The sequence below is a fragment of the Lutra lutra genome, chromosome 17 (assembly GCF_902655055.1).
Source record: "Lutra lutra chromosome 17, mLutLut1.2, whole genome shotgun sequence".
NCBI lineage: Eukaryota > Metazoa > Chordata > Mammalia > Carnivora > Mustelidae > Lutra > Lutra lutra.
In genome coordinates this window covers 39,885,464-39,904,183 of record NC_062294.1, presented here as the reverse complement: position 1 = coordinate 39,904,183, position 18,720 = coordinate 39,885,464, and the positions used below count along the sequence as shown (strand labels likewise).

Sequence of the window (18,720 nt, the reverse complement as noted above, 5' to 3'; positions counted from 1 at the left end):
TGGGTGAGTGCTAGCTGAATACTGGGTGTGAGGTGAGTGCTAGGTGAGTGCTAGCTGAGTGCTGAGTTAGTGCTGAGTGCTGAGTGAATGCTGACTAAGTGTTGGGTATGTGCAGAGTGAGTGCTGTCCCAATGCTGAGTGCTGTCTGAATGTTGGGTGAGAACTGCCTGAGTGAAGGGTGTGTGTTTTCTGAGTTCTGACTGAATGCTGTCTGAGTGCTGAGTGAGTACTATCTGAGTACTGAATAAATGCTGTCTGAGTGCTAAGCTAGTAGTGTGAAGTGCTGTCTGAGTGCTGGTTAAGTGCTATCTGAGTACTGTCTGAATGCTGGCTGAGTATTGGTCTCACTGTAAGGTGAGTGAGTGCTGAGTGAGTGCTTTCTGAGTGTTAGTTGAGTGCTAGCTAAATGCTAGCTGAGTGTTGACTGAGTGCTGATTATGTGCTGGCTGAGTGTGGGCTGAATGTTGGCTGAGTGCTTGGCTGAATGTTGGCTGAGTGCTATGTGAGTGGTAAGTGAGTGCTGGCTGAACTAGGGAGTACTGTTTAAGTCCTGACTGAGTGCTGGGAGTACTGTTTAAGTCCTGACTGAGTGCTGGGTAAGTGCTGCCTGAGTACTCTCTGAGTGTTGGGTGAGTGCTGGCTGAATGTTGAGTGAGTGCTGTCTGAGTGCTAGGTGAGTATTGTCTGAGTGCTGTCTGAATGCTGGGTGAGTGTTGGGTAAGTGCTATCTGAGTGCTGGGTCAGTGCTGGCTGAGTGCCAGGTAACTGCTGGCTGAAGGCTGGCTGAGTGCTGCTGTCTGAATGCTAGGTGAGTGCTGGCTGAGTGCTGCTGTCTGAATGCTAGGTGAGTGCTGTGGGCTGAGTGCTAGATGAGTGCTGGCCGAGTACTGGTTAAATGCTAGGTGAGTGCTGGCTGAGTACTAAGTGAGTGCTGACTGAGTGCTGTCTGAATGTTTGGTGAATGCTGGCTGAATGCTGACTGAGTGCTGTCTGAATGCTTGGTGAGTGCTGGCTCAGTGCTAGGTGAGTGCTGGCTGAATGCTGGCTCAGTGCTAGGTGAGTGCTGGCTGAGTGCTAGGTGAATGCTGGCTAAGTGTTGTCTGAATGCTAGGTAAGTGCTGGCTCAATGCTGGCTAGGTGAGTAACAGGTTGTTCTGGCAGTGCTACAGGCCTCAGAAAGGCCTGCTGACCCAGGTGACTACCATGCTGGTACCCGTGCAGGGAGGGAAGGGGATGAGCTTCTCTCTGGTCCCTGGGAGCATCCTCCTTCCAGTCTTCTCTGCAGTCATAGGATAAGTACCCTTGTCAGGAACTCCTGAGAAATACTGTGACCTTGACTTCTGTATAGTGTGTCTGTTCTGTGGAATAGGAGTGTGGGGAGATGTGGGCAAGGTCGGAAGGCTCTTGGGGCTGCTCTGCCCTGCATTTGAGAGTGGGAAGGGAGCTGGCGGGAACTTCTGCCACTTGGTCTGTGGCAGTTCTTAGGCCAAGCAGCTCCCACCTAACACTGTGGATTTGACCAGGAGTGTGTAAGAGTGTTGACCTGCCGGGCTGTGTGGAGGCTGCATGGGTGAGGAATGCTGGGTTCCTGCCTCTGTAATGTGCATGGAGAAGGTTTATGTGCACAGTTAGCCATTGTAAAAGTTATGTGGGATAAACACCAGAAGAGACTTGGTACAAGCAGTTAGCTAATAATCATTCCTTATATTTCTCTAGAAAGTTAGAGTTTAGAGAAGAATTATCCACCCATGGTATCATCACTGAGGTTAGAGAGGTCACTTTCAGAGGGACAGGTGTGAAGGGGCTTCCTGGGGGTGGGGGGCAGAACACGCAGGGTCTTGGAGGGCTGGGACGAGGTTATGAAAAGATGGAGCATGTTACACAAAGTGAAAGAAATGCGTAGACCAAGGAAGGACAAAGGAACATCATCAGGGAAGGGTGACTTGTGTGTCTGAGGACAGGTAGACAGTGGAAGATAAACTTGGAAGATAAAATGGAGCTTGGTTATGCTAGGCTTTGAATATGAAAGAAGTTTATGAAGGTGTATGATCCTCTAATGCCCTATGGTCTATGTAACGAAGGTCATCTTGACCACGTAAAACTAAAACCTGTGACTCTGACTTATTTATTTTGACAACTTCTTATTCCTAAACTAGATCATCTACAGTATGTACTTACATCATATACACTTTGGATGAAGGGATGAGTTTTTGGATAGATGGGTGGATGGGTGGATGGACGGGTGCGTGGATGGATGGATGAGTGGATGGGTAGGTGGATGGGTGGGTGGTTGGATGGTTGGATGGATGGGTGTTTGGGTAGGTAGATGGGTGGGTGGATGGATGGATGGATGGATGGATGGGTGGATGGGTGGGTGGGTGGATGGACGGATGGATGGTTGTGTGGGCAGGTGGGTGAATGGATGGATGGTTGGATGGATGGATGGATGGATGGATGAGTGGATGGATGGATGGTTGGATGGATTGGTGTGTGGGTAGGTAGATGAGTGGGTGGATGGATGGGTGGATGGGTAGATGGATGGAAGGGTGGATGGGTGGGTGGATGGATGGATGGATGGGTGGATAGATCAATTGCATGAATCGGTTGTCTCCTCTTCCATGTAAGTCTTCATTCCTCCTTCATGGAAGCCATTCATTTATCTTCTCCCTGGATAGAGCTCTTTGGGCTCCATGAAGAATAGCCAATAAGGCCTAGCAAGAATTTGAGTTGTACATGTATGCCCACTTGGAAGAGGCCCATCATAAGGACTACTCAGAATTTCCTCAACCTATTGCCCTATTCTCAACTGTGGTTCCCCCAGGTTTTGAGATCATTGAGTGAGCATATAGGCAAGAATTCTCCTTGGTTTTTTAGCTGCCTCAATGGGAATCACAAGCTATCCTGTGAGGATCACTCTGTCTGATCTCCAGGAGATCCCATGTTTCAGAGCTGAAGGTGTGTAAGGCAGGATTCTTCTTAGCCATTAGCAAAATTGGCCATTATCCGTGTGTGCCATGTGAGAAGTTTGAGCACATCCCTTGCCCCTAATAATTCACCCAGTCCCTATCTGCTGCTGTCTGAAATTCCACCACAGTTGAGAGGATTTTTCTTGTGTGCTTGAAGCTGGGGACAGAGGGGACTCAGGTCCCCAAACCGAGTGTTTATTTACTTTTTATTGTCTGAGGCAATTGCTTTGAACCTGACTGTGTCTTTGATCCATTTATTTTTTCCTTGAAGCAGGGTGGGTGCCCAGCCTGTAGCAGAGCATATCACCCAGAAGCAATGGGGGGAGTGTGACCTCAGAGCCGAGGGAGCTCGCCTTCCTTGCTGATCTGGAGGAGCCTCCCAACTTCCTGGCCTCCTGGTTATCTGACCCACCACTCTCATGGGGGAAGGTCTCGGGAAGGGGAGGGAGGTTGCTCAGAAGGGCTGCTGAGATGGCTGAATGAGGCTCTCATTGCCGCAAGAATCCACAGAAAGGCCTTAGAAGGGCCTTTCTTACCCTGGGGCGCGAGGGCCACGTGTGGCTTTGGGAATCTTCTCTGACGTATCTACAGGGATAGACCTCGGTCTGGGTGCTCAGGCCTCAGAAGATGCTGGGGCTTCCAGCAGCTGGGGGGTGTCCTCAGGACCTCGCTGTCATTGGCCTTCTAAAGAATCAGCAGCAGCCTCTGATGGCCGAAACAGCTGCTCCTGGCCACTCCGGCTCCGCTGAAGGGTACGTCGCCTGATTCACGCCAACCTTATGCACCAATCAGCTAACGCCATGCTTTTCTTGGCGTGAAAGCATCGCGGCTTTATTAGCACAGTGATACCCAACTGAACAAGCGTTCGTCTTGCACATTACATCAAATTAACTTGTACGAAATTAATATTCCTGACCTTGCTAGTGGGAAGAACAATCAATCTAGGGGAGGTTGTCATCCCAACGCAGCCAGCCTCCTGGAGGACTCCTGACCACTAGCAATTCTGCTACCATTTCCTTCCCCCAGAGCCTGGCCATGCACTCCTCGTTCCTCTGGCCCAGCATGAGCCCTTTGGGGGATTTTCCTGGTTCCTGGGAAGCTCTGGCACCCAACGGGGATGCCTGGGAGGCCCCTGGTCTCCCCTGTGCCATCCTCGAATGCCATGTCTCCTTGTCCCCAGATCCCGTGACCTCCGTCACTGCGGATGGCTTGGATGATGTCTTGTGACCCTAGGCGCCCAGGTGGATGGCTCGAGAAACCTCATGTTGTCTGCTGGATTTGGTGGATTGTGACCTCCTGGGTACCAAACTGTATGTCCTCCTTTCCCGGAATCAATTTTCTCTCTCTGTTGCCTGGTGATACCCTAACAGAGGCCCACAGATGCATCTGATCACCTTGGTATTACCCAGTGCATTTACCTAAGCTCCCTGCCGACTCCCATCCCTCCCTTCCTCCGGTCATCTCCTCCTTTCTCTGCACAAAAAGCAAGTCCCACTTACTCTATTCTGAATTTTCCCTTTTTGGGAGCCCTGAGTCTCGGGGTGCTGGGAGCTGCCTAGAGGGTGACAGTGTTCTGTCGTTGCCGGCCCAGTGCTGGGCACCCTGCCTGTCCCTGCCCTTTGCCCCCCAGGCTCCCAGCAGCCCATTTTATGGGATCTCAGAGCATCTGGGGGGTAACTTGGGGCCCCAAAGGCAGTCGCACCAGGCCGGACAGTTGCTGTAGACATGGCTGCACCCACAGAGGAGAGATCTGTATAGAAATAACCCCGGGGGCACAATGCCCCGGTGCTTTGCAGCGTTCCTTCGTAGAGCAGAAATTCTTGTGTAAAGATGGGTCAGTCTGTGTGGATTTTCTCCATGTGTTTCGAACAGAGGGAGATTTAGGTGAGGTTTTCTGGGGATGTGGAGCTCTTTCCCCGTAAAGAGGAAGGCAGCTCAGGGCAGAACTGATGTGATGTGGACGGAGCCAGGAGAAGGTGGCGGGAGGCCAGAGGCTGGAGGCTGCTGGGCCACTGTTCATGCAGGTGCCAAGTGAAGGGCGTCTGGTCTGACCATCGCCCCCATGGGTCTGGGAGCCTGGGAATCTCGAGTCAGGTAGAAGGGGACATTGCTGTGGGGTGACCCAGGCTTGGTGCTGCCCCTGCCTCCTTCCTTCCCAGAGGTCCTGAGGATGACCCAGGCCTGGGGGCAGTGGGCGTGCTCGGTCAGAGAATTTAATTTTGGTCCAGCTCCTCTGATGTCTGTTCCTTCCTCTGCCTCCTTCCCTTGCTCTTTATTTCCTTCCCTGCTTCTTCTCCTTCCTCTCTGGCTTTCTTCCTTCGCCACAGCCCACAAGGCGGCCAGAGGGAGAAGGAGCAGAGCCTGTGCCCCGTGGGAGCCCTTACCCAGCAGGGCTCTGCCCCCCGCCATAGCCCCCCTTCCCAAAAGGCAGCCCGCAGATCTGGGGGTCTGGGAGACCATCAGCTGGGAAGCCTGCATTTGCAAGAGCAGAGTCAGACCCAAAGCCCATCCCCACCTCCCCGGTACAGGCCCCTGAATGATTCCTGCGGGTCCCTGGGGCCCTCCTTCTAAAGGCAGATTCCCTTTAACTTGGAAGAGTCCTGATGCTCCCACTCCTCAGGGAGGACCTTGCTTCCTCAAAAACACCTGGGAGGTGGGTGTGGCAGGAGCTGCTCCCCACCTTCTCCCCAACCATCCCCCGGGGAAGAACTTGGAACTCTGGGACCTGAAGCCAGTCTCATGGTCACAGGACCAGCAGGTGGCAGAGCAGTAGCCAAGGCCCAGGGGGCTCTCTGTGATGTCATTCACCCTAGCAGGAAAACCTGCAGTACAGGGCCGCCAGCAGTCAGCAGGCTTTCTCCCAGGTGACCACTGTCCCCTATCATGACTAGGAGTCTGCTTTGTCGTGGGCCCATGTGTGGGGGGAGGGGGGCTTCAGAGGTGGCCAAGACCCCCCCGCCATGGTGACCTTGTGTTTCTGCGTCTAGGCAAATCCTAAAACAGGGAGAGGACTCACGGCCTCACCAGAGGGTTTTGGGTTTCTTGAAACTGAACTTGAATTTGATGTATGGAACAGGGAGATTAGCCTTGGCTGTGAGGGCAGGTGCACAGTAGCCCTGAGAAGGGGTCAGGAGGGCTGGGTTCCAGAGCCTGCAGCCTTCTTCACACGCTGTCCAGTGTCACCTGTATCCTGGGCTGGTCCGGTGTGTGAGGCCCACCCTCCGGGGCCCGCTCCTCCCGGGGCTTCCAGGCCAGGCAGGACGCTAGCCCTGGGGCACATCAGCTCCGGGGCAGAAGCGGGCCTTCCAGGTGTTGTGCTCACCAGGGTCAGCTGAGCAGTTTTCTTGTTGATCACCTCCTCGGCTGGTTAAATTGTTCTTATAACAACAACAACAACAAACCACCCTTTTTGAAATTTTCTTTTGACAATCTGAGGGCTCCGGGGAGGCTGAGACTGGCCTGAGGCTCCAGACTTAGCACGGACCCACAGCAGCTCCCCGGGCCCCTGTCCTCCCCAGCCCTGCACCGGGACTCCCAGCTCAGGCCGTCTCTGAACCCACCGTCCTCCATCCCCACCCCCAGTCCTCTCTTCTGCCTGTCTCTCCTCAGACGTCCATCACTCACTTCTTCCCTTCCCCGCCTACCTCCCACTCCCTCAATGGCTTCTGTCCCTTCCTCTCTCCTTGGCTCTGGCTCTGGCTGGCTGTCTCTCTGTGTCTCTCTCTGCCTCTTTGGCTCTCCTACATCCCTCTCTGTTTCTCTGTCTCTGTCTCCCCCAAACCCCAGTCCTAGTGGATTCTTCTCTCCCTCCCCCATCTTTCTCCCGGTGTTCTCCTCTCTCTGCTCTTCCCCTCTCCCTCTCCTCACCCTTCTCAACCCAGGACTCTGGACATGGACAGCCTCTGTCCTCCACCTGCATCTGCTCCTCTCTGTCTCCGTCCCAGGCCCAGGCTGCCCCATGGATGAGTGACAGGATCTCATGGGCAACAGGAGGGACTCCTCTGGGCTGCCCTTACTAGAGAGCTGAAAGGGTGGGACGGTGAGGGGGGAGGGAATATTAGGTCACCCACACTGGGTGGGGGGAGGGGAGTCTAAGGGAGCTTTCGGAAGCAAAACTCCTTCCCTCCTGGGAGTCTCCGGAATTTGAAAACAGAGGGCTTACCTCTAAACCTTCCTTGCAGCCCAGGAAATGTGCAGATCGGCAGGACCGTTTATGGTGACGTTGCCTTCGGGAGCAGGGGTGCAGCCATGCCTTCTCCCTCTCAACCCTCTGCCTGCTGGTGCCCCCTGCACTCCTGCTGTGCCCACAGCCCCCGTGGCTGGAGAGCACAGACCCACAGGGACACTTCGACTCCTTCCTCGCCTCCTTTTGGGAGAGATTCACAAATGTGTGGTGAAGGTCATTCCCATTTGCCCAGAAATGAATTCCGTGATGCCCCAGATTACTCTTTTATATTTATGTCAAATGTATTAATTTCTTCTTACCTAGTGGTTAAGTTTAGTTCGTGACGATAATAAATATTAATGAGGGAGCTGCTGTCTCCCCACCTGATGACCCGGTGGTCTGGCTTTTCACTCCTTGGACACATCCATCGTCTCCTTGGACACGTCCATTGTCCCTGCAGCCACGTCTCGGGAAGCAGGAGCACTCGGGACCCTCCTGGAGGGGCAGGCATGGAATCCCTGGTGATGGGAAGCCAGAGAAGGCTGTGATGTGGCAGCCTGCCCCATGTCCCGGGAGCACGGCCCTCGCGCCACACCCTCTGTGTGGCTCCCCCAGGAATGGAATCCAATGCCCTTGAAACCTGCACTGACTCCCGTGGAGTCTCAGCGGAGGGCTTGCGAGTGTCCCACCTAACTTGTCAGGACTCCAGCTTCCTGAAGCACAAACGAGGAATCCCCCTGCTGGGACCGTGGAAAGGGTCAAGTGTGATGAATGGGAAAATGGTTCACAGACACGTGCGTATTAGGCTCGACCGTGGGTTTGCATCCTTGATGTTCCAGGGGTCCTGGGCTATGGGACTTTGCAGGGAGCTCCTATAATCCTGACGGCTTTGGTGTCCCATGAACATGCGTCTCTACCCCAGAGTCCCCTCCGGTTCTGCATGAATGAAGTCCTGCCGTTCATTCCCCTGTCCCCCAGATATGCCCTCGGCTTTGAGCTCTGGAGAGATGGATTGCCACGCTGCTGCTTTAAGCTTTTGCTTTTCGTTGTGGGGAGAGAGAGGGAGGATGTACACGGGGAATCAGCGGCAGCAGATCTGGAAGGGCTCACCTCTTAGAGAGAAACTTTTTCCACTGAGCCACTTGGGGGAAAATGAAACACGAGGCCCCTGTCCGGCCCTCGCTCGCTCGCTGGCTTCCACTCCCACGCGTGTCTTTTGAGTCTTTACAGCTGTTGACTTGGTTTGAATGAGAGTCCCCCAGCCCCACCACCGGAGCTGGCAGGCAGCAAATTTTCAGTTTCATTTTTTCAAGAACAAAGAGCTAGAATGCCTTCCTGGAGAGTGGACTTTGGGTGTGGGCTGTCATCCTGTCCCTGCATCCCAGAGGCGCCTCCCCATGAAGTCATCACACGCAGAGGGAGCTGGTCCAGGAAGGACTTTGGACTGGACCCCAGCACATCTGCTCTGCTCTGGGACTGGCCGGAGTCTGGATCCCCGTAGATGTTTGGGCAACTATTGGGAGGTTTGAAGGAGTCATCTATGGTGTTCATTCGTTCATTCCTTCCATGGATGTGTTGAATGGCTACTACATGCTGAAAAACAGGATTGCTCCAGACGCTGGGAGCGGGGGCGGGTGGGACCTGGTGACCACATGAAGCTGACAGTCTGTCTGAGCGTCCTGGAATGTTTGGTTGTAAGCAGGTAATTCCAGTGGTGTGCCTTATAACAAGAAGAAGTGTCTAAGCAAACAAAAGTTGGGGTCAGTGAGGTCCCTGGACATTACCCCTCACCTGTGGCCCAGGGAAGGGGGTACTGGCTCACTTACCTGTGTGCATCTGCCTTGGGGTTTCCAGCAGAAGAGGCCACCATACACAGTGAATGGTGAGAGGCCTCTTGGCACATTCTAGAAGCTGCTGGGCTGGGGAGGAAGCGGGGCCAAGACAGGGAGGACTTCGGGGTTGCTCTAAGGCATTTGAGTTTTCTTCCAAGCCAGATGGGAAGTCACTGAGGCCATTGGTTGCAGCGCTGGTGTGGGGGTTAACATGACGGGCTGAACAGTAAGGACGTGAGGATCCATGGCCTCTTCATGGGGAATAGATGGGAGGGCCTGGAGCGGGGGTGCTCCCAGAGGAGAGGACGGGTGCTGCTGGTCGCCCAGGGCACAGGAGGAGGGGCAGACCCTCTTACAAAGGCTGATCACAAGACTCTTTCTGCTAGATGTGACCTCCAACTACTCTTTCCAAAGGAGACGGTGAGTACCTGTTGCTCACCTACTGTGTGCAAAGCTGGGACAACGTGGACCGGAGCCCTTGCCTTGGACAAATCAGATAAGAACATACAGAGCGTTAAACGCAGCAGCAAAGAATTCACATAACGGGTCACAGTGGCCAAGCTCCCTGAGGCTCTGCACGATTCCGTCAGGTCGGGCTAGTGGATGGTGTCAGCCACTGGCCCTCAGGGAGGAGAGCCCCCTGCAGGCCGTCGTGGTGGGGACGGAAACCCACTTCTCACCCAGCCTACCTGCTCCCCAGTTGACGTCCCACTGTCTCCTCTGACTGACTGGAGACACCCAGCCTCCCCTCCCCCTTTCCCTGACCAGGACATTAACTGTCCCCGAGTCGGAGAGAAGTCTAGAGACTTCTAGTCTGGAGAAGAAAGGGCTGAGAAGCGCCTTGGCTGAGTGTTTCCGAAGAGCCTGTGATTGGAGGGGCGAGCGTGTTTCTACCTCTGCTTACCCCTTTCCCAGGAAAGCCATTAAGTAAGGAAGAAGACAACGCCATGTCTCACATCGAGGGGGAAACTGAGGCCTGGAGAAAGGAGATACCGCCGTGCCGTGCTCAGCGGGCGCCACCTCTCCGGGTGTGCGTGGGCCCCCAGTTCGATTTTGTGGAGCGGTTGCCCCTTTCCTTATCTTAGCCCCGAATGCTCCTCTCCCCTCCCACCACGTTTAGTGACGAGAGTGGGCCTGATACTCCTGGAGGACGGTGAGGATTGCGAGACGGAGCACAACGATTCCTGATCTGGCCTTTATTTTAAGGAGGAGGGAAGGACCGACAGGCAGAAGTCTGAGGCTCAGCCTTGGGACATAGTCCTCCCTGCCAGGTCAGGAAAGGAAGAGACGGTCTGACTAGCTGCCATGGTCCCTGGTGCGGCTGTGAGCAAGGGTGCTTCCCGGGAGCCTCAGAAACTGTGATGAGGCCAGGGGTGGTGTATGGGGTGACACCGGGTCTCCCCAGGACCCAGCACCTCTCAGCACTGAAGCTTTTTAATTTTCCTCAGCGCAGATTACTTTTCTTTTAATACAGATTTCCTCTGCAGTCATCAGACTGGTGGCATTCTGATCGGGCTGGGTGGCATTGGAGGGCACTGGAGGTATTGGGGGCCCTGCGTGGGGCAGGGGCTGTTCAGATCAGTGTGGTGCTGTGGGGGTGCTCCAGATGGTGCTAAGGCCTTCTGGGGGGCGGTGGGGGACGATGCTCCTGGGTGGGAGATGACTGGACAGAGGTGCGAGATTTTTCTCTCAGCATGCCACAGTGGGAGCATTTGCGTCTGCCATTGGCCCCAGCTTCTTCTGGCTGCTCGGCATCCTCCCATGGCTGCTTCAGCTGGGCCATTTCTGGATCGTTGCCTCTTGCACACTTCATTCTGTGGGAGCCATAATGAGAGCAAAGTGCCCCGAGTGTGGGTTCACCTTGCAGGCTGTGGCTCAGAGGACCACTGTCAGGGGAGAAGGGGATCTAGGGTCTATATCTATTTCCACAGGACCAGGCTTCTCCTTGCATCTCAGCCGGAGGGACGTAGGTCATGTGGTTTCCTCCTCCCTTCAGAATGGCGGGAGTTCAGAATGGCGGCCCTTGGTTGGAAATGTTACACATCTGGGCCCCTGGGGCGTCTCTGCAGATGGTGGGCTGAGTCTGATCACCCTGATCACCCTGCTCTAGCCCCTCTCCTAGAGGAATGCAGACCCTCCCCAGACACTCTGACCAGCTCACGATGTGTGTCCCAGGCTAGGCCGACCGTCTGCCCGGGTCTGCCCGGGTCTGAGAGGATTCTTGGGATACAAAACTTTCCTGCTAACACTGGGGCACTTGCAGGCAAATGGTGACTCTTGATCCCTTTACTCACTGCTGACTGCCCTCCCCCTAGACCTGCCAGCCCTGTCGGAGTTTGAGAACCACATTCCAGGATGTTCTATGGGTGAAGGAAGGTCCTTGGGAGAGACGGAGATTTTTTTTTCCTTTTTCTTATCCTAATCCTTTCCCCAGAAAGGCATTCACCTTGGCCACCCTGCCGCAGAGGAGCCTCCCCTGCCCAGCACAGGGTTTTTCCCATTTGTTTTGGCCCCAGCCGGAGAGAAAGCTTGTTTGCCATTTTCATGCATCATCTCTAAGAGCAGGGCCTCAAACTGGAGGCCCACCCTGGCACCTCATATGTTGGCTGACCTGAGCGGGGCCCTCTCATCCCGCTTGTGAAGGTCATTCCACGGCTCAAACACCAGCCCCTCGCTTTGGCATTCACGTATCCCTATGGTGGCGACCCACACGCCTGTGTGTCCCGGGGACACCAGCTCCACTCACCTCAGTGTTGTGATGTCCCTCTGGCCTCAGGTTAGAATTCTTGGTGCCCAAAGGGAGATTTAGGACTAGGAGAAAATCATACCAGACCAGCATGGAAGAGCAAGGGAGGGGAACTATCTATGTGTCTTCTGGGGAATTTTATTTGTTTGGGTCACTTCACTGTTTTTCGTTGTTTTTTGTTTGTTTGTTTGTTGTTGTTGTTGTTTTTCCTGGTGTCAAATTGGTAGGAGGCAAATCTTTAAAATTCTGGAAGTAAATTCCACAAATGAGTCTTCCTTTTCTTTTCCGAGAGTTTGTCTGGGGTTTGGTTCTGTTTGGGTCGGCCAGACCATTTGCCCTCCATCATCCCGGCCACCAAACACCCTCGGCCACTGGCTTCCTGATGCAGACATATTGAGAAGCGGACGGGAAGTGGTCCCTTTTCCTGCTCACCGTGCCTGGTTGTTCACAAAGACCAGCCCAACTAGGCGAGGTCTGGTAAGAAACAACCTAAGTCACCAGATGCAAGGAAATGGAAAAAAAAAAAAAAAAACCCACCAAAAAAACAAAAACAAAAAAACCTCACATAAACTTTATTCCATTAACATGACTGTTCTCTTGGCTTGGCGCCTGTGGATGTGGCCGTTCTAGAACCCAGAGCTGCTCAGCCCTGCCCTCCACCTGCCCGGGGAAGTGCACACTGGATTTACATCCCCAGTTACGTTGCTTCCAGAAAGACAAGATCCCTGTTGGATGCCCATGAAGCTTATGCTGAGTAAATATTGACAAAGTAGTCTTAAGAGCAAACACTTTGACATTTGTAAGGTCCACTGGAAGGTCTTGTATATATTTATACAGCAGGAATGAGCACCGCATACCAATTTTCCTGAACTTGTTCTGACATAATTCTGCATGGATAGTGTGTGTGCAGGTGGCTGAGAGCGCGGCTGAGTGTATGTACAGAGGACGGGGCCAGGGTCGGGGTCTCCTGTCCCGTCGGGAACAAACCAGTGCCTAGCCCCTGGTAGCAAAACTTACCGTAAGCTTTTTCAAGAGCTGCGTTTCCAGAAGAAAGGAAGAAAGAAAGAAAGAAAAAAAAAAAACCCGCAAAACCTTGTTTTTAATTTATTGCAATTGATGTACTTTCCTTTTACTTCGTAAAAATTTTATTGATGTTTTCGTACTTTATATTTATTAAAGATTGAGGCTCAAAAATGTAATGAGTAAAAAATGCTTGCTTAATTTAAATTGTGAATCTGTCTGTTAAGAAATGCATTAGGGGTAGGAGAAGCATAAGACATATTAATTGACAGATAGGAACTGCTGTCTCTGAGGTTGATACAAGTAATTTATTACTTTAGAAATGAATGCCACCTCCAGAATGTGCTTCATTAATTTCAAATTTAGTTTTAATTTCAAGCTGTTGCCCCTTGAGAAGAATAAGGTGGCAAATTATGTTTGAAGAGCAGACTTTTTTTTTTCCTTTGCTCCAAAGAAACACCCTGTTTTAACTGTTTAATTTTTTCCAAATCCATGGGCCCGTCCGCTTTGCTGCGTTTTCCTGAGAGTCGAGAAAATATTCTAGGTAAGCTCAGCCCTTACTAACGTTTTTTTTTTTTTTCCCTTCCTTCCTTCCTTCCTTCCTTCCTTCCTTCCTTCCTTCCTTCCTTCCTTCCTTCCTTCCTTTCCCTCCCTCCTTGTCCCCGTCTGGGCCCTGTCCGTCTGTCCCGCCCGCCCCGCCTTCGCACCTGCTATCGCGGCAGCCTATGTTTCCGAAGAGCTAAAGGCCGCCGCCCTAGTGGAAGAGGACCTAGACCCCGAGGAGAGCACGGTAGATGGGGAGCCCTCGGCCAAGTACATGTGCCCCGAGAAGGAGCTCAGCAAGGCCTGCCCCAGTTACCAGAACTCCCCAGCAGCTGAGTTTTCCAGCCACGAGATGGACAGCGAGTCGCACATCAGCGAGACCAGCGACCGCATGGCCGACTTCGAGAGCGGCTCCATCAAGAACGAGGAGGAGAGCAAGGAGACGGCTGTTCCCCTAGAGGACACGACCGTGTCGGACAGCCTGGAGCAGATGAAGGCCGTGTACAATAACTTCCTGTCCAACTCGTACTGGTCCAACCTGCACCTCAACCTGCACCAGCCCTCGTCCGAGAAAAACAACGGCGGCAGCAGCAGCAGCAGCAGCAGCAGCAGCAGTAGCTGCGGCAGCGGGAGCTTCGACTGGCACCAGAGTGCCATGGCCAAGACGCTGCAGCAGGTGTCCCAGAGCCGCGTGCTGCCCGAGCCCAGCCTCTTCAGCACTGTGCAGCTCTACCGGCAGAGCAGCAAGCTCTACGGCTCCATCTTCACGGGCGCCAGCAAGTTCCGCTGCAAGGACTGCAGCGCCGCCTATGACACGCTGGTGGAGCTCACGGTGCACATGAACGAGACCGGGCACTACCGCGACGACAACCACGAGACGGACAACAACAACCCCAAGCGCTGGTCCAAGCCCCGCAAGCGCTCGCTGCTGGAGATGGAGGGCAAGGAGGACGCCCAGAAGGTGCTGAAGTGCATGTACTGCGGCCACTCATTCGAGTCCCTGCAGGACCTGAGTGTCCACATGATCAAAACAAAACACTACCAAAAAGTGCCTCTGAAGGAACCCGTCACGCCTGTCGCAGCCAAAATCATCCCTGCCGCGCGGAAGAAAGCTTCTCTGGAGCTGGAGCTGCCCAGCTCCCCAGACTCCACGGGTGGGACCCCCAAGGCTGCGATGGCGGATACCAACGACGTGCTTCAGAAGAACTCCAACCCCTACATCACGCCAAATAACCGGTACGGCCACCAGAACGGGGCCAGCTACGCCTGGCACTTTGAAGCCCGCAAGTCCCAGATCCTGAAGTGCATGGAGTGCGGCAGCTCCCACGACACGCTGCAGGAGCTCACCGCCCACATGATGGTCACCGGCCACTTCATCAAGGTCACGAACTCGGCCATGAAGAAGGGCAAGCCCATCATGGAGACGCCCGTCACGCCCACCATCACCACCCTGCTGGACGAGAAGGTGCAATCCGTGCCCCTGGCTGCCACCACCTTCACGTCCCCCGCCAACACCCCCGCGAGCGTCTCCCCGAAGCTGAGCGTGGAGGTCAAGAAGGAGGTCGACAAGGAGAAGGCGGCCGCCGACGAGAAGCCCAAGGAGAAGGAGAAGCCCTGCGAGGAAGAGGAGAAGTATGACATCTCCTCCAAGTACCACTACTTGACGGAGAACGACCTCGAGGAGAGCCCCAAGGGGGGACTGGATATCCTCAAGTCCCTGGAAAACACGGTGACGTCTGCCATCAACAAGGCCCAGAACGGCACACCCAGCTGGGGGGGCTACCCCAGCATCCACGCCGCCTACCAGCTCCCCAACATGATGAAGCTGTCCCTGGGCTCCTCAGGGAAGAGCGCGCCCCTGAAACCCATGTTTGGCAACAGCGAGATCGTGTCTCCCACGAAAAACCAGACCCTGGTCTCCCCGCCCAGCAGCCAGACCTCACCCATGCCCAAGACCAACTTTCACGCCATGGAGGAGCTGGTAAAGAAAGTCACGGAGAAAGTTGCCAAAGTGGAGGAGAAGCTGAAGGAGCCGGAGGGTAAGCTGTCTCCGCCGAAGCGGGCCACCCCATCCCCGTGCAGCAGCGACGTCAGCGAGCCCATCAAGATGGAGGCATCCAGCGATGGCGGCTTCAAGAGCCAGGAGGGCAGCCCCAGCCCCCAGCGGGACGGGTGCAAGGAGGGGAGCCCCCCCGCCGAGCCGGTGGAGAATGGCAAGGAGCTGGTGAAGGCCATGAGCAGCGGCCTGAGCAGCAGCACGGCCATCATCACCGACCACCCGCCCGAGCAGCCTTTCGTGAACCCCCTGAGTGCCCTCCAGTCGGTCATGAACATCCACCTGGGCAAGGCCGCCAAGCCCTCCCTGCCCGCCCTCGACCCCATGAGCATGCTTTTCAAGATGAGCAATAGCCTGGCCGAGAAGGCGGCTGTGGCCACCCCGCCACCCCTCCAGTCCAAGAAGGCGGACCACCTCGACCGCTATTTCTACCACGTCAACAACGACCAGCCCATAGACTTGACGAAAGGGAAGAGTGACAAGGGCTGCTCTTTGGGTTCAGTGCTTTTGTCACCCACGTCCACGTCCCCGGCAACCTCCTCATCCACGGTGACAACAGCAAAGACATCTGCCGTCGTATCATTCATGTCAAACTCGCCGCTACGCGAGAATGCCTTGTCAGATATATCCGATATGCTGAAGAACTTGACAGAGAGCCACACGTCAAAGTCCTCCACTCCTTCCAGCATCTCTGAGAAGTCTGACATTGACGGGGCCACGCTAGAGGAGGCCGAGGAGGCGACGCCCGCCCAGAAGAGGAAGGGCCGCCAGTCAAACTGGAACCCGCAGCACCTGTTGATCCTCCAGGCCCAGTTCGCGGCCAGCCTCCGGCAGACGTCCGAAGGCAAGTACATCATGTCAGACCTGAGCCCCCAGGAGCGAATGCACATCTCGAGGTTCACCGGGCTGTCCATGACCACCATCAGCCACTGGCTGGCCAACGTGAAATACCAGCTGCGAAGGACAGGTGGGACAAAGTTCCTCAAAAACTTGGACACCGGCCACCCCGTGTTCTTCTGTAATGACTGTGCGTCGCAGATCAGGACTCCTTCCACGTACATCAGTCACCTCGAGTCACACCTGGGCTTCCGGCTCCGGGACTTGTCTAAACTGTCCACCGAACAGATTAATAATCAGATAGCACAGACCAAGTCGCCCTCGGAAAAGTTGGTGACGTCCTCCCCCGAGGAGGACCTGGGGACCTCCTACCAGTGCAAACTTTGCAATCGGACCTTTGCGAGCAAGCACGCGGTTAAACTTCACCTTAGCAAAACGCACGGGAAGTCCCCAGAAGACCACCTTCTGTACGTTTCCGAGCTAGAGAAGCAGTAGCATTTGCTTTCGAGGAGGATGACTGTAATTTGCTTTGAGGGAGAACGGTTGCAGGCACCTTAAGGCCCCTCTGTCTTGTTCTTGGCACACGTTCTTATTTTAACTGCGGAGAATCACTCTGGGCTGGACTGTTTTGTATAACTGTACAGTGTTTAATAGAGGTGCATAATCAGCTGTTGTTACTGGTAAAATATGAAGGTTAAAACGCAGTGGTAAGTGTTTGGAACTTTGTGTAAATGGGATTGAGTTGTAAGCATCCCCCTGATGCTTCAAGCTGCATGCATTAACAGACAGTTTAATTAAGCATTTATAACGAAATCGGGCACACTTCTTCCACGCGGCGCGAGTGGGCCGGCGTTTCTCACCCTTTCATCTTTAGCCCTCTGAGTACTTTGAAGCACTTTTGCATTAATTTGGTTAAAAAATAAAATGAAATAATAATAATGTATGAAGCTCTGTTTTTTAAACTCCTTACCAGCTTAGTTAAAATTAATAATATGAACCTCCCTTTATGCAGGTCTGCAGGGGTATAACACGCCTTGAAATTTAAAAGAATATTATTTTCACATTGAAACATAGATGTATATATTGTATAGATTTCAGACTCTCTTATGGAAAATGTGATTGTGGTTTAAATGACCTTTTTTTTCCTGCATTTATAGCAACAGTGTTTTATGTACCTGCTATGCTCCGGGCATAAGCCGTGCCTATGTATAGTGTATATTTCTTTTTTCTCTTTTCTTTCTTTTTTTTTTTTTTTTTTCGTTTTTTAAAGGTCTATGGGGTTTTTTTTTGTTTGTTTGTTTGTTTTCACATGCAAACATTGTAAATTATACAGAAGATACCACAGATAGCATTTATAAAGTATACAGAAACATTATCTGAAAGCAAAGTATGATTGTTTGTTTTGCTATACAGTACATCTATATTGATAGGTTCATGTTTAAATTATACATATTTATTAGTATCATATTATCATTTGTTTTGAGCAGTCTGAATACACGAGGCAGGAAACGACATCCGTAGCGGGCATCATAACTATTTTGCACATGATTTTTAAAGGTATTTATTAGAAGTCAAAGAACGCGCAAAATAAACTCAGTGCTCAAAGGGTTAAGTCTATCTGAAAAGAGAGAAAAAAAAAAAAGAGGAACAGCAACAAAAAGAAGTTGTACTGTATCTCCGAAGCATTGATAAAGCCTTTAAAATGTTTGTACTGTAATACTTTGCTTAAAAGTCACGAGGCATTCTGTGACACAACCTCTTCCACTAATTTATAAGCCCTCTCGGTGGCTCTTCCATATTGTAGGATGCCTTTTCCTTCCGATTGGTAACTTTCTGTTTTGTTCTTCCTAATTATTCTCCCAAGATCCCACACTGCAGTTTTATCTTTAGGCTTATGAAAGGTAACCCGTGGTTACCGGCTCTCCAAGTGATTCTGTTCTTCTCCATTTTTGGCAGTTAATTTGCAGAAGTAACTGACAGCTGACACCATACGAGAACCTATGTATAAAATATTGGCATGTAAGCAGCACAGACACTGTAACACACTCTGTGCCCTGTTTTGTTGTTGACAATGAACCACCATTATGTGACTCTTCATATAACCCTTTTTTCTACGGCAGCATTAAAATTGTCTTTTTGCTATAATTTTGTGTTGCGTTCACAATTCTGTCTGAAATGTGCTACGGCTAACGAGCACATTAAAATTAAATTGTATGCGATCTGTTTATGACTGAGTCGGTTGCTGTGTCTGCCAGGTGCTGGCAGTCGGAAGCTGCCCGTAAATCAGGGGAGTTTTAGTGAACTTTGGCGTTTGGAGAGCAGGGAGCCCTCTTTCTCAGAGGCTGCGTGGACAGAATTTTCCCCGAGAAAAGAACACGAAAGAGAGGAAGACATTCGCGTGAGGTTAGCTTCTCTCCTCAAAGGCGGTGTTGGAAACGATTAGGGAGCAGAGCTTTGCGGGTCGCCCCTGGTGACCCTCGTGGGGGCCTGGGGGTTCGGTCTCCCTTCTGCAAGAGCGCGGGAGGCGTCAGGGCCCCGAGCCCTGTAGGAGGCTG

The 18,720-nt window shown here is 52.9% G+C and overlaps 1 protein-coding gene across 3 annotated transcripts in view; it reads left to right on the top strand.

Moving 5' to 3' along the window:
* The window catches only part of TSHZ3 (teashirt zinc finger homeobox 3), a 72,569-nt gene extending 54,167 nt beyond the window's left edge, over nt 1-18,402 (top strand). For 2 of the 3 annotated variants that reach the window (XM_047711345.1, XM_047711344.1), the window contains exons 3-4: nt 4,147-4,276; nt 13,452-18,402. In XM_047711345.1, the coding sequence (XP_047567301.1) occupies nt 4,171-4,276; nt 13,452-16,660 (3,315 nt within the window). In that variant the 5' untranslated portion in view covers nt 4,147-4,170 and the 3' untranslated portion in view covers nt 16,661-18,402. The remainder of the gene's footprint in view (nt 1-4,146; nt 4,277-13,451) is intronic. The other variant, XM_047711346.1, reaches the window with a different exon arrangement.
* Nucleotides 18,403-18,720: the final 318 nt, after the last annotated feature.